At 42.1% G+C, this 15,282-nt stretch overlaps 1 protein-coding gene across 27 annotated transcripts in view; it reads right to left on the bottom strand.

Moving 5' to 3' along the window:
• The window catches only part of ABLIM1 (actin binding LIM protein 1), a 230,778-nt gene that overhangs the window by 34,364 nt on the left and 181,132 nt on the right, over window positions 1–15,282 (bottom strand). For all 27 annotated transcript variants that reach the window (XR_002524455.2, XM_017944353.3, XM_009215407.4 and 24 more), the window contains 4 exons: window positions 9,329–9,406; window positions 8,405–8,560; window positions 3,605–3,640; window positions 1,088–1,217 (listed from right to left, as the gene is read on the bottom strand). Coding sequence is in view for 26 of the 27 variants with exons in the window: in XM_017944353.3 (XP_017799842.1) it covers window positions 1,088–1,217; window positions 3,605–3,640; window positions 8,405–8,560; window positions 9,329–9,406 (400 nt within the window). In the remaining variant the exon portion in view is untranslated. The remainder of the gene's footprint in view (window positions 1–1,087; window positions 1,218–3,604; window positions 3,641–8,404; window positions 8,561–9,328; window positions 9,407–15,282) is intronic.

Here is a 15,282-nt window from a genome sequence, read left to right as displayed (position 1 = left end):
ATTCAATAAACAGCATAAATATTTACCAGTGTAGAGAAAATTATACATTATCAAAGGATCAAATAGCTTGAATTATCTGCAAGCATTAAATCTAGGGTCTTAGAGAGAAGATTGCAGCCTTTTATCATTCTGTTAATTCCTTTGGTTTTATTTTTTGTACAATTTATTAAAAAAAAAGGTAGCATATGGGTTTGTTCTCATCTACCCATCCAGAAGCAAGAAGCTTAACAGGAAGTCTTCACAGATGCACACTATCACCATTAAGTTTTATTAGAGGCCAGAATCTTCCTTGTGAATCTATTTCTCAGGGAATCTTGGATCTTTACTGGGGTCTCCATTCTTCTCCTACTATACACAGGAGACACCCACTAGTAGCCACAGACACTAAATTCTCTGCAGATGAAGGTCCACTAAAATCTGCTACTTTGTGGCATTCTCTACTGTAGTGATGCCTAATAATTTTGTGTTTTCCAAGTATGATGGAAAATCTTAGGGTTGGAAATGATTTTATGTTTTCTAAGTCTGATTGAAAATCTTAGGGTTGGAAATGATTTTATATTTTCTAAGTTTGATTGAAAATCTTAGGGTTGGAAAGGATCTTAAAAGTGATCAAGAACAGCCCTGAGTCCTCTTTCTAGAAGGTGCTTAACCAAGCATGCTTACTAACACCACGTGCCTAGATAAGGGAAGCAAAATACATCTGTTAAAAATGGCTAATACTGAATTTTAGATGATGTTGGTATGCCTAGAAAGCACATCAAAATATTTTCTTTGAGAGATCTCCATTTTAAGTCTCAAAGTGAAGATATTTTCATTAATCCTACTTTTTTTAAAAAAACCCTTGCTTCCAGTAGCTCACTGTCAAAATATAATTAATAAATCAAAATGTACACAGCCATAGGATGACTGATGTTTCAAGAAAAGGTACAGCATAAAATATAGTTGGATACCAGTTTTCATTTTGCTCTGGGAGAGGGATGGAAATGTTTAGTCATCGGTTTTTCAATGTGCTATCAATAGTAGGGGAAAAAAATCACAGAAATACAGTTTGTTATATAGAGTGAATCCCAGGAACAGTCACCCTTACCAGGTCTGTGGAAATGCTGGGGAGAGCGCGACGTGGTTGGAGTGTAGCTGTGGCGGCTGTACACAGGAGAGTTGATGGAGCCCTGGCTCGTGGACCGATGGATCATCCGATCCCGAACATCCTGGTATCCCTGGAAACAAAGTTCAACACATTCAGGCCATCATCATTCCTCAGTAGGAACCACGTTTCACAAACATTGCCAAGGAACCATCATGTCTACTTGTTTATATATATTTGATTAATATATGCACTTATTTTTATGTGCAAAATTTACAGGTATTTTATATGCAAATGAGCATTCTGTGGCTAATACATTGTGCTCAAAATCTGCAGTACTTGGGCTTATTACAAAATTTTAAGAGCCAAGTGTGGTGGCTCACACCTGTGATCCTAGCACTTTGGGAGGCCAAGGTGGGAGGATGGCTTGAAGACAGGAGTTCGAGAACAACCCGGGCAACATAACGAGACCTGTCTTTACAAAAAATTATAAAAAATTAGCTAGGTATGGTGGCACATGCCTGCAGTCCCAGCTACTTAGGAGTTCAGGCTGCAGTAAACTATGATTGTGCCAGTGTACTCCAGACTGTATGATACAGTGAGACTCTGTTTCTTAAAAAAAATTTTTTTTAAAGATGAAAACATATAAACCTTAATAGAGATAGGGCTATGGGACAAAAGATAATAATTCCAATGACCATGCTAACATTGTACTTTTCAGTTTCATAAGTTTGTTCACATACCTACCAGATCTGCATAATAAGAAGAAAAGGTAGACCACATACTATCACCTGCCTCCCCCTCCCCCCACTAATGTAGAAACACGGTTTCAAGCAGGTAAGAGTCCTGTGTGTAGGCGTGTGACTGGTATGGGCACAGCCTGCTTCAAAACCAGCCTCCTGACACTAATCTCATCCTTTGTTCTGACCACCAACCTACCTATACCGTCTAGAACATTGATCTGGTGACATTTTAAGTAAATTCTCCTGAATAACAAGTTGATGGTTGCCATAAAGTCGGTATTTTACTTCTCACCTTGGGAAACATATTCCAAGAAAATAATTTAAAATGCCCTTTTAAAGGAGGAATAATTTATTCAAATACTTTTATAGTACCACTATTCATAAAGGCAAAAATTTGCGTTACATGTTCAACAAATTGGGGCACAATTAAGAAATTATGACATACGGGCCAGGCATAGTGGCTAATGCTTGTAATCTCAGCACTTTGGGAGGCCAAGCTAGGTGGATCACCTGAGGTCAGGAGTTTGCGACCAGTCTGCCTAACATGGCGAAACCCTGTCTCTGTCTCTATTAAAAATACATAAATTAGCCAAGCGTGGTGGTGTGCACCTGTAATCCCAGCTACTTGGGAGGTTGTGACAGGAGAATTGCTGGAACCCAGGAGGCAGAGGTTGCAGTGAGCCAAGATCGCACCACTGCACCCCAGCCTGGGTGACAGAGTGAGACTCTGTCTCAAAAAAAAAAAAAAAAAAGGAAAGTATGACATGTGAATTCAATGGAATATCATAGCACCACTAAAATGTCACCTGTCTCCAAACCTAGAAAAGGATATATTAGGTAATAAGTACAAAGAAACCACATGCACACAAACACAATATAAAACCGTCTAAAGAGTTGAAAGAGTACAAAGAATATTTTACATTTTAGGAATCTGTTGTCCTATGAAATTTCCACTAGCACAATAAAAGTAAAAAGTTTGAAAGAATGCATTAATAATGACTAAATGAAAACCTCAGTAACCATAACTTTGTGAAATTTGAGAGCAAATGGTAAGGGGAAACTTTGGCTTGATACTAGTTGTCTTAAACAATAAATTAAATAAAACAACAAAACAAAAAGTCCCCAAATTATGTGCTTCAACCTTACACAGCTGGTCAACAGAAATTAATTCTTCATAAATTCAATGCAAATTATTAGAATATAGGTAGAAATTAATAATTCATAGCACTCAGTCATAAACCATGAAAACATTATAGTATTTTTACTACTTTGAATTACAGAGATTCCCTAAAAGCAGTCCAGTTTCATAATATCCAGAAAGTTGCTTGGTTTTAGGATCAGATGATTGACTTCAGACTAAACAGAGCAACCTCCCATCAAGATGGCTCTGCATAAAGAATACGCCATGACTGCTGTTGGCCATTTCAGTTTATTAGGGTTCAGAAAAATTAATTATAGATATATCTATACATAGATAGATACATACATTGGGACAAGTGACTTATGTCCCTGCAGACACTTTCCTTCCACTTAGAGGCACAGACACAGATTAATGTGAGGCCATTTTTACTCCCTGGTCTCCAATTTAAGAGGAATATACTGCTGTTTCTTAGAGTTCCCTCTTCCACGGAGGTAATCCCCAAAACCACCATAATCCCACATGCAGTTTTTCTGTTCTTTTGTATGTTATGTCCTTTTTCAAAAACCCAAGTCTAGGGAAGGGTCAAGCAATTTTCAAATTCTACCCATTAAAATGGTAAAAAGAAATGGTACTTACTTCTGCTGATGGAGTAGGAGACAAAGTCCTTGGAGACTAGAAAAATAAAAGAGAATTTAAAGTCACAATGTTTGTTAACTCTTTGCTGTTTTTTTTGTTTGTTTCTTTGTTTTTTTGAGACAGAGTCTCTTTCTGTCACCCAGGTGGGAGTGCAGTGGCACAATCTCGGCTTACTGCAACCTCTGCCTCCTGGGTTCAATCGATTCTCCCACCTCAGTCTCCCAAGTAGCTGGGAGTACAGGCATGTGCCACCACACTCAGCTAATTTTTTGTATTTTTAGTAGAGATGGGGTTTCACCGCGTTAGTCAGGATGGTCTCAATCTCCTGACCTCGTGATCCGCCCACTTCAGCTTCCCAAAGTTTTAGGATTACAGGCGTGAGCCACCACGCCTGGCCTCTTTGCCAGTTTTAATTAGAGTTGCTTATCAGAGTCCGCTGGAAATATTAGGCAACATATACCTGCCAGCATCCCTCCCCATCTCCCTGTCTTCTGATCAGGTACAAATGCATCTGCCATGGGGCTCAGACAGGTAGACTCTGACAAAGTTCCGGGGAGATTCTGGTGCGCATCTCTGCCTAAGAACCATCAATAGGCCGGGCGCGGTGGCTCACGCCTGTAATCCCACCACTTTGGGAGGCCAACTTGGGTGGATCACGAGGTCAGGAGATCGAGATCATCCTGGCTAACACGGTGAAACCTCGTCTCTACTAAAAAATACAAAAAATTAGCCAGGTGTGGTGGCAGGCACCTGTAGTCCCAGCTACTCTGGAGGCTGAGGCAGGAGAATGGCGTGAACCCGGGAGGCAGAGCTTGCAGTGAACTAAGATCACGCCACTGCACTCCAGCCTGAGACAGAGCAGCGAGACTTCCACTCAAAAAAAAAAAAAAAAAAAAAAACAACAACAACAAAAAAAAACATGAATAGATATGATTGTGATACATACTTAGGTGATTAAGCTAGACAAGTTGGAACCATTTCCCTTATATATTTAAACCATGCTCATTTTACTCTGATGAGTTACAGCATCTACTGAAACATAGGATCTTGTTCACATTGTTGTTGACTAAATTGCAACCACAGCAATCACCATAAAATAGTTCGAGAACTAAAATAGGACTTTGGTGACTAGGCATGGGGCATCCTGCCTTGGCTGCCTCGCCAATCTCACTACCATTCACCTCTAGCTTCCATCCTCCTAGGCTCACAGGCTTCCTTGGGGCCATCAACAAGCCAAGCCTTCTGTCACCTCAGGGTCCTTGCACTTGCTGTCTCTTCTGCTGCCAGTGCTTTTCACCCAGACACCTGCAGGGCTCATTCCCTGTCAGCGCTGACGTCTCTGCTCAAACCCACTGTCACACAGCATCTCTGTGACCATTCTATCGAGAGGAGCAACCCAGCCCCAGGTACGCTTTCTCTTTCCTGTGCTTCATTTTTCCTCAAAGCCCTACCACTCTGTACAATTACATTACATATCTGTTTTTTTACTGTCTGTCTCTCACACAATGCCACAAGCTCCATGAGGGCAAGGACTGTTTGTTTACAACTACATATTCCCAGTGATGACAGCAGCTCCTGGGACATCGTAGTTGCTCAACAAGTATTTTCCAAATGAATAAAATGTTTACAATTAAAATGCAAAAAGCTTTCACAAAGAAATGAAATGCAAACAGAGCTATGGAGAACACAGCCAGGGGTGGACTTCTCCGTTTTAGAATTTGCCCTTTGCCCCACATTCTATAGTAAGTGGGCAGACTTTCTGTATTCCAAGCCTTCACAAGCTCCACGGTCTCCTCTGCAGCTATAGCCTGTCTCTAGGGGGTCTCAGCTAGGTGAAGGCTCGTCTCAAGGTCAGGGCCCAGGTCTGCACCTGCACTGATAGCAGGGCCCTGGAGGCACCAACGGCTGCACAGAACTAAGCTGACTCTTGCAGTGTTTTCTTAAATGGCAATATGTATAAAGGCCAGGTGCGGTGGCTCACACCTGTAATCCCAGCACCTTGTGAGGCCGAGGCGGGTGGATCACTTGAGGTCAGGAGTTCACGACCAGTCCAGCCAAGATGACGAAACCCCGCCTCTACCAAAAACAGAAAAATTAACCCGGCTTGGTGGCACCTGCCTGTAGTCCCAGCTACTTGGGAGGGTAAGGCAGGAGAACTGCTTGAACCTGGGAGGCGGAGGTTGCAGTGAGCCAAGATCGCACCACTATACTCCAGCCGGGTGACAGAGCGAGATTCCATCTCAAAAAATGCAATATGTATATGAGGTCTATAAAAGAAGTGTGTTAAAAACTAACGGAATAAATAATAGAACAGCTTGTAAAGTTCTCTCAGTTGTAAGATGCAAGTATTGGGAAAGAGTTCACTAATATGTCTGATTTCTGATCCCAGGGGCACCCTCTATGCATAAAGAAAACTGTGGGACATCATTCCAGGTTATGACAGTAACTATAGTGGCTGATTACGAGAGTAGCCGGCATTTTTCTTAAGCACTTATTATGTGCCCAGTACTGTTCTAATGTAAATAGCTCACTTACTCTTTACAGAAAACTTCTAACGTAGGTATTCTTGTTCTCTATCTTGAGTTTGCAGATAAGGAGATTGAAGTATATAATTTCCCCAAAGTTATATGGTTAGTCAGTACCAGTCTGTTATTTTATTTTATTTTATTTTATTTTATTTTATTTTATTTTATTTTATTTTTTGAGACAGGGTGTTGCTCCATCACCCAGGCTGGAGTACAATGGCATGATCATGACTCACTGCAGCCTCAACCTCCTGGGTTCAAGTGATCCTCCCATCTCAGCCTCCCAAGTTGCTGGGACTACAGGTGTGTGCCATCACGCCTGGCTAATTTTTGTATTTTCTTTTTTTGCAGAGACGGAATTTTGGTATGTTGCCCAGGTTTGTCTCAAACTCTTGGTCTCAAGCAATCCACCCACCTTGGCCTCCTAAAGTGCTGGGATTACAGACAGAGCCACCATGTCTGGCCGAGTCTGGTTTTAAATGCAGAGATTCTCACCTCAGAGCCCAAACTCTTGAGTGCTTAATGTTTTGTTGCCCTGAACGGAGCTGCTGGGAAACACACACAGGCACATACACCGGACACAGACACACCCGTGCACGCACACCACGAGCCCCAAATCCTTAACGCCATTAAAAAAAACTCACATCCCCTTGCTTGTATGAGTTAAACATTAGTAAATTCTCATCCACAGGGTCCAAGACCAATCTCTATGCACTTTGTTCAGGAACTTCCCCTTGCCTCTTATCCCCTACGAAACTCTGGGGGGTTCAATGCCAACTGACAACCCGGGCCAAGGCACCTGCGCTTGAGAGCCGCCGCAAGTGCAGCTACAGCTAAGTGACCACTAGGTGGCACTACATGAAAATAGATATCACTTCCTGTCACAGGGACCCTTTCCACGCAGAGCTATTCTCTGGAATAAAACCCAAATGAGAAAGTAAATAAATAAAAGCATCAATATATATAAAATGACAAATAAACATAAATATAATTATCAAATAATATTATACATCTGGAATTGAGAACAAATTAAACAGAATCACATTTTCATGCCTTTTCTTCTCTAAGACCTCAAAGCACTGTGAGATGCTAGATTGTTTATATTGTTTTAACCTTTGTTGAATAGCTAATTTGTCAGCTATTTGTTAACATCTGTGTGGACTCAAATCAGTCTACAGATGATTCTAATTTAAAAAATAAAACACAAAAAATGACAGTGAGCTGATTGGCCAGGGGAAATGGACTTGGGTAGGCGCCACAGAGAACCTTCAACCCTGGGATGGGACCGGGGAGGGGGAGGATCCCAAGGGGCTGAGAGGCTCTGGTCCCACAGCAGATGGGTCTGTGGGCCGAGTATTAACGAGCCCCAAGAGGACAGGTAGCAACAATGGTAGAGATTGCCACATGCTCAGTATTTCTCCCAAGTCTGGCCTCTGATAATTGCTTTATGTAGATTAGCTTGCTTAATCCTCACCAATACCCTATGAGTTAGATTCTATCATTACCCTATCTGTTTTACACATGAGGAAACTAGGACCATTTTTCTTATCTTTTTAATATAAAGACGAGGTCTCACTATGTTGTCCAGGGTGGTCTTCAACTCCTGGCCTGAAGCAATCCTCCTGCCCTCAGCCTCCCAAAATGTTGGGATTAGAGGTACAAGCACTGTACTTGGCCCAGGAAACTAGGAGCAGAATGGCTGTCACATGGTCAAAGTCAGACAATCAGCATGTGGTGATCCCTGGGTTGAGACCAGGTAATTTGATTCCAGAATCCTGGCTCACACGCCTGTGCTAGACTGTTGCTCCATGCTCTCTACTTTATTTTTTCTTGTATATTCTAACTTTCTTAAGTTGCTGAAAACTGTAGCTACCAAAATTTAGGGGGGTGTGTTCTCTCTCTTCATGATCCCATGAATACACTTAAAGTTATCACTAGACACCCCCCAGGAGACTCTCACTCCCTTATTTGCTCTGCCCAGCTCACAGAAGCCCTGCCCTCTTTCTCCCCACTCCCTCCCCACCTCCGGACAGTTTCCATCCCAGCATGCTAATGCTTAGCCGTTCTTCACTGTTGTTTGATGTGCCATTGGTCTGTTCTCCCACCTCTCATGATGGGCTTCTGAATACCTCCAAGCACCTGGTCTAGAAATCTGCAAATACTAGGCAGACAAAAGACCACCTGATTTACCTAAACTCCAAATGGTAGTTATTACAAATGTGACAAAAGAGAAGGTAAATTGTTGTACAACTCACAACCACTAGGAATGTATTACCTCTCCAAGGCTCTGTCTCTCTTGTTTGTCATCATAGCCCGAAGTGTAGAAAGGCTCATAGGTAATAAGATCTGGACGTTCAATGTCATAAATTGCCTTGACCTTGGGAATGGCTGCTAAATCCTTGTAATCCAGGATCTCATTGTCTACTTTTGCCTGGCAAAGTTAACCAGAAAGAACAATTACCTTGCAGTCTCGTTGCTTTGGGAAACTGTTGTTGGCACATTTCCTGTTGTTTAAAAAGTGAAGGCCTTAAAATAAACAAAAACCAAAACATCTTGCCTAGCACAGTTACACTCTTTAGAAGTTGTCCTTTACACCATGTATTAATCATTTTATACCATGTATTAATCTTTTTTTTAAAAAAGTCACTGAACACTTAGGAAAAAATCTGTGTAGAATTCATGAAATAGATAAACATGCAAACCTTAAGGATAATTTCCTGAATTTATGACAGTGAAGGAAAAAGCTCAAACAGATGGTCCAATAATCCTTTCAGATGGTTAAAAACAAGAACTGCATAATTAATAAACTAAATATTTAAATATCTTTGTGGTAGAATTTAAGAACACTCAGTATCAGCATTATAAAATATATATTTAATCCCCAAATATCTATATGCAATTTAGGTGCAAGAATTTTTTTTTTTTGAGATGGAATCTTAGGTGCAAGAATTTTTTAAGTCCTGTAACATATTACTACATTTTACAGGTCGTCTGATCACTCTGTTGATGGTCACATATAACTGTAATTACCTAAAGGTAAACATGATTGAGGAGACTGTTCTATAAAAATGAAAATCAGGTCTCATAACAAAAATAGAAATCACTTTGAATTAGTTTTTGTTTTGGATTACTCACTCTGCTATTACAACCCACTAATTTACCTGTCCCAGAAATGTCACTTCCAGAAGTAGATACTTACATAGATAGTATGACCTGGTGAGCCAGGAATACTGGAGCCTGGTCTAGAATAAATACTTTCCGAGGATGTCCTGGTAGGCTGTAAAATAAACAGTGACTTGTAAGATTTCGGACCCTGGCTTCAGAATCTAGACTGTCCTGGGCCCTTAAGCTTTACTAAAAACTCAGCTAGTGAAAAAAAGAAACATTTACCACCTTTTTGAATAAGATAACATACAACCTAGAAGGAAAGGTAAATGCAAACTAGTTGTATGATCCAGTTTTGAAAAGGCATGGGGAGGCCTTTCTCTGGCCCTTCCTGCTCCTTGTTCCCTACGAGAACTTCTGGTTTACCTTCGAGCACACCTCAAAGCTTCCCATTTCTCTCCTTCTCTACTGCAATAGTCCCAGCCCCAGTCACCACCTCCATTCATCCAGATTATTGCAAGGGCCTCCCTGTGCATCTTCTGCCTTCTCCCCTCCCTTCTTCAAATCTACCTGGCAGGCAATGGATAGAGAGACTTTTTTTTTTTTTTTTTTAAGATAGAGTTTCTCTCTGTCGCCCAGGCTGGAGTGCAGTGGCACAATCTCAGCTCACTGCAAGCTCCGACTCCCGGGTTCACGCCATTCTCCTGTCTCAGCCTCTCCAGTAGCTGGGACTACAGGCACCTGCCACCATGCCCGGCTAATTTTTTTGTATTTTTAGTAGAGACGGGGTTTCACCGTGTTAGGCAGGATGGTCTCAATCTCCTAACCTCGTGATCCACCTGCCTCGGCCTCCCAAAGTGCTGGGATTACAGGCGTGAGCCACTGTGCCCAGCCGAGAGACCTTTCAAGAACATTGTTTGGATGGTCACTACTATGCTTTTGTCTCCAGCATTGATATAGTTTGGCTGTGTCCCCACCCAAATCTCACCTAGAATTGTAATAATCCCCATGTGTCAAGGGTGGGACCAGGTGGAGATCACTGAATCATGGGGGCGGTTTCCCTCATACTGTTCTCGTGATAGTGAATAAGTCTCATGAGACTGATGGTTTTATAAATGGGAGTTTCCCTGCGCAAGCTCTCTTGCCTGCCACCACATAAGACAGGACTTTGCTTCTCATTTGCCTTCTGCCATGATTGTGAGGCCTCCCCAGCCATGTGGAACCGCGAGGCCATTAAGCCTCTTTCCTTTATAAATTACCCAGTCTTGGGTATGTCTTTACTAGTGGCGTGAGAACAGACCTAATACAAGCATCCATTCAGAATAAAATCACAAGCAGCAGAGCCTCAGGATTCTACCCCTGCCTTCCCCTCCTACCTCCTCTCTCACCTGTCATCACTCACACAACACAGCGCACAAAGCTTCCTTGGAGTTTTTATCCTCGCTTGCTGCTCCCTCTGCCTGAAATGCCCTAGCTCCAAATTTTACTTGGATGATTCTCTTCCTTCAGGCTTGGCTTAAATATCACCTCCTCAGAGAGGCCCTCCCTGATTCAATCCAGAGTTGGTTCCCTTTGTTTTCTCTCATAGTGTCATTCTTTTTTCCTGCATGAGTAAAATGTATAATTATATATTTATTGGTTTCCTTGTATCATGTCTGTCTCCCTCATTAACTTTAGTCATGCTCTCAGACCTCATAGAGTTTATTTTTTAACCACTGTCTATACCCAATGCTTTCCACAGGTACATAGAAGGTACAAATCCTAGTTGAGGGAATGAGCTAGAATTTATTATTTGTAAACAGATACTTAGTTTGCAGACACTTGACTTACGTTAATTACACGATTTGAGTCTAACTATACAGAGAGTCACTGAGGTAAGGCTAGTGGGTTGGCCTTTGGGAAGGACGAAAGAAACTGGACTTCATAGTATATACTTGAAGAACGTGGAGAGTGAGAGGTGGTTATGTGAGCAGGAAGGAAACTTATGAACTAGGATCAGCTGCCTCCTGCTTCTGTTTAACATGTTCTGGAAAGCTCTGCAGAGAAAACTCAAGGCCTCACTTTGGAACACTTCCTCACCTCTGTTGCAGCTATTTCCTAAAGAGGATAACTTACAGTTCTACAATAGGAATAAGACTTTGCCTTCTCAGTAGTGTATCTATTGATGTTTAATACCTTGAATGTGGGCATCACTGAGCCAAAGAAACTCCTTCAGACAAGGGTGTTGCCTCACTATATTGTTCACAGTTGAAACAATGAAGGCAAACACATCTGGCTGATTCAGGTCCGGCAGTGATTAGACTCATCGCTGGAAGACTGTGATCAGTCTTTTTCAGCCAATGCCCCTGGTATCTTCGAGATGCTAGGGTGGAAGTGGGTGGGAGAAATCGTACCACACCCAGGTGGAGGTGCACCAAGTCCATCACTTCTGGGCCTCCTCCCCAGGACCTAGCGTGCACAAGCGCTTTCCTGCTAGAGCTATAGCAATTGCAGGTATATCTCAATATGAGAAAATTCTACCTCTGAGTATGTTGAAAGAGGAAAGGCTCACATAACACTATTCAAGAAATGTGCAGCCTGGGTGTGGTGGCTCACGCCTGTAATCTCAGCACTTTGGGAGGCCGAGGCGGGTGGATCACCTGAGGTCAGGAATTCGAGACCAGCCTGGCCAACATGGTGAAACCCCATCTCTACTAAAAATACAAAAAAATTAACCGGGTGTGGTGGTGGACGCCTGTAATCCCAGCTATTTGGGAGGCTGAGGTAGGAGAATCGCTTAAACTTGGAAGGCAGAGGTTGCAGTGAGCCAAGATGGTGCCACTGCACTCCAGCCTGGGCAACAAGAGCGAAACTCCACCTCATTAAAAAAAATAATAATAAATTGCAATTTCTAGATCCATTTCCTAATCAAAATACAGAAGTGGCGCAATCAAAATGTATTCCTCCTTTACAAGGAGATGCTACCCCCTGAAAATGCTGAATCTATATCCATCTCTGTGGGATAATTATTAACCACAGGTAGTCCTTCAGCTTCAAGTGGCCAGGACCTCCCATTTGCCAAACTTAATGTCAAAATGAAGCCTCTTAAGTAGCAACCCAAGAATATCAATGGCAGCGAATGTCTACTGCCCACTTACTATGTGGCAGGCCTGTGCCCAGCGCTTCCCAGGCTTAATCTCATGTAATCTTCTCAGTAACCCTAGGAGGTACCTTCCATTACTATTCCTATTTTACAGATAAGGAAAAAGTATCAGTACTCCAAGCCACATAGGTAGGAAACGGATGAAGAGTCAGGATTTGAACTCAGACACTCTAGGTCCACAGCCCAACCATTTAAGCCCTGCACTAAAATTTTGCCTGTATTGTAGGGTGAGTGTGATCATTTATTTCCCATCAACACAACTATGGGACAAATGGGATAAAACTAATAGAGAAATATTGAGATCAAGTAGCAGAAAAGAATGTCTGCTAACTGAAAATATTTTTATTGCACCAGCTCTGTAAGAACACTGCAATAGCTCACTGGGTTGGGGTAGGGAGAGGGTATGCAGCAGGGGCATCAGATTTCTTCAGTTACTGGGGTTGCTATGACAAAAGCCTGTTTTCATTAACAAGCATCCAGGACATTGTGTGAACAGCCAAAGTGTACACTGGGGCTTTGAGGTCACTCGTATGTTACTCATCCTTATTTTTGCCAAGTGTGGGGCAAGGATACTTTCGGCCTTTGCTGTAATGATGCACCTGGGATGGCTCTAAATGGTTTTATTTGCTCTTGTACTGCATGTACTGGTAGAAACAGAGCTGAAGAACAACGCACGCACATGTAGGGAAGGGTCTTTAACGCCACCTTCCAGGGATGAAGAGTTTCACGGGCAGAAAAGGCAGTTCTCTTGGCAGAACTAGCCTATTTCAGTTCAGTTTCTCTCTCCCTTCCTTCTTTGAGACAGAGTCTCACTCTGTCGCTCAGCCTGGAGTGCAGTGGCATGATCTTGGCTCACTGCAACCTCTGCCTCCCGGGTTCAAGCGATTCTAGTGCCTCAGCTTTCCAAGTAGCTAGGACTACAAGCGTGCGCCACCACACCCAGCTAATTTTTGTATTTTTAGTAGAGATGGGGTTTCACCACATTGGCCAGGATGGTCTCAAACTCCTGACCTCATGATTTGCCTGCCTCGGCCTCCCAAAGTGCTGGGATTACAGGCGTGAGCCAGAACGCCTGGCCTCTCCCTTCCTTCTTGGCCGGATTAGAGGATCCTGTGAGTTATGCAGGCCTTCTTGGAAGCATTTACCTGTTTGTGTTTACACTATTAATATTGTTGAGCTAAAGATTTTAAAAGTTAATCAACAATTTGAATTTTTTCAAGTCCCATTTGGTTTTTAAAAGTTTTCAGATCAAAATTACCTCCAATTTACATATACTTGCCCCCAAGTTCTCTGATTCAGAAATAAATATTTTAGGTTTTAATAGTCAGGCAGTTTTCCAAGTCAGGTGAACTGGTCATCAAATTTTCTGATGTTCTGGCTTGTCTTAGGGATGCTTGTCTTAGAGCATCCCTCTGCTACTCGCATCTTCAAACTTTAGTGTTGAGAAATGCCCTGATGTATCTTGGTGATATGGTTTGGCTCTGTGCCCCCACCCAAATCTCATCTTGATTTGTAATCTCCATGTGTCAAGGGAGAGAGGTGATTGGATTATGGGGGCAGTTTCCCCCATGCTGTTCTCATGATAGTGAGGGAATTCTCACGAGACCTGGTGGTTTTATAAATGGTAGTTTTTCCTGCACTCACATGCTGTCTCTTTCCTGCCGCCATGTGAAGAAGGTCTTTGCTTCCCCTTTGCCTTCTGCCATGATTGTAAGTTTCCTGAGGCCTTCCCAGCCATGCAGAACCGTGAGTCAATTAAATCTCTTTTCTGTATAAATTACCCAGTCTTGGGCAGTTCTTTACAGCAGTGTGAAAATGGACCAATACACTTGGAGATTCGGAAACTGCTTTTTCTTTCACTGAATTTACCATTGTTTGTTTTTGCTTCATTCTGACCTCCTAAGTTTATGGTAAAATTTACTTCCATGGACATCTTGTTTACGGGTTAAGTTGCATTCTTGCTTGTTTATTTTCTTACAATGGCCCAATTCTATTTACCTGTCTATATTGAAATAATGGGATAGAACACATCTATGTATTTTATGTAATACAGTGTAACACAGTGCACTTAAAAGGCTGACTTTGGTGCCAAATAACAGTTCAAACCTGGACTCTACTAGTTGTTTGATGTTACATGAGCTTTTCTTTTTTCTTTTCCTTTCTTTTTTTCTTTTAACTTCTTTGAGCTTCAACTTCTTCATGTATAGAATGGAGAAAGGTGTACCAGCATAACTATGTCATAGGGTTAAATGAGAGAATGCATATAAAGCTTCAAGCACCTTACTGGGCACATGGCAAGTAGTCAACATTTTCTAGACACTTGGGATTAGACTAGGTTTCTTAGGCAGTTATTTTCAAATAATGCTTCTGTTTTGCTCTTCATGAATATTCCTTTCATATGTGAGCTACATAGAACTAGGCTTCCCCAGCATTCTCTACAGCTACCGCACTTGGACTCCTTCCCATCAGAACACAGATATGTGAAGCAATTCATCACAGTATATGGGGCAGCAGTCCCGCCAGGAGCTGAGAGATCGCCTTCCCCTCCTTGAGGACTCTGTGAAGTGATTCCAAATGCTCTTGGAGACAGTGACTGTGTCTTAACTTTAGTAATTAATGCCCTTCCCATGCCGATGACGATGACCTTGCACAGTCTGTCTTATCTGCCAGGACAGTTCCTGGTTTGCTGCCTACTGAACTGTGCTCAAGGCTTCCGTGACACGCATGGATTGCCTGCTTTTTGCCACGGTCCCTAATGTCTCTCAAAGTATATTTGCTCAACTGCAGGGGGTTAGTGGGCTCTCCTTTATGAAGATCATAAAATTACTTTTTAAAAATCGAATGATTATTTTTTGGAGTTTTAATCCTACTTAGAATTTTACATTTCAATTTGAAACATCTAGAAT

This window comes from Papio anubis, chromosome 11 (assembly GCF_008728515.1).
Source record: "Papio anubis isolate 15944 chromosome 11, Panubis1.0, whole genome shotgun sequence".
Lineage (NCBI taxonomy): Eukaryota > Metazoa > Chordata > Mammalia > Primates > Cercopithecidae > Papio > Papio anubis.
This window is presented reverse-complemented; position numbering and strand designations above follow the sequence as displayed.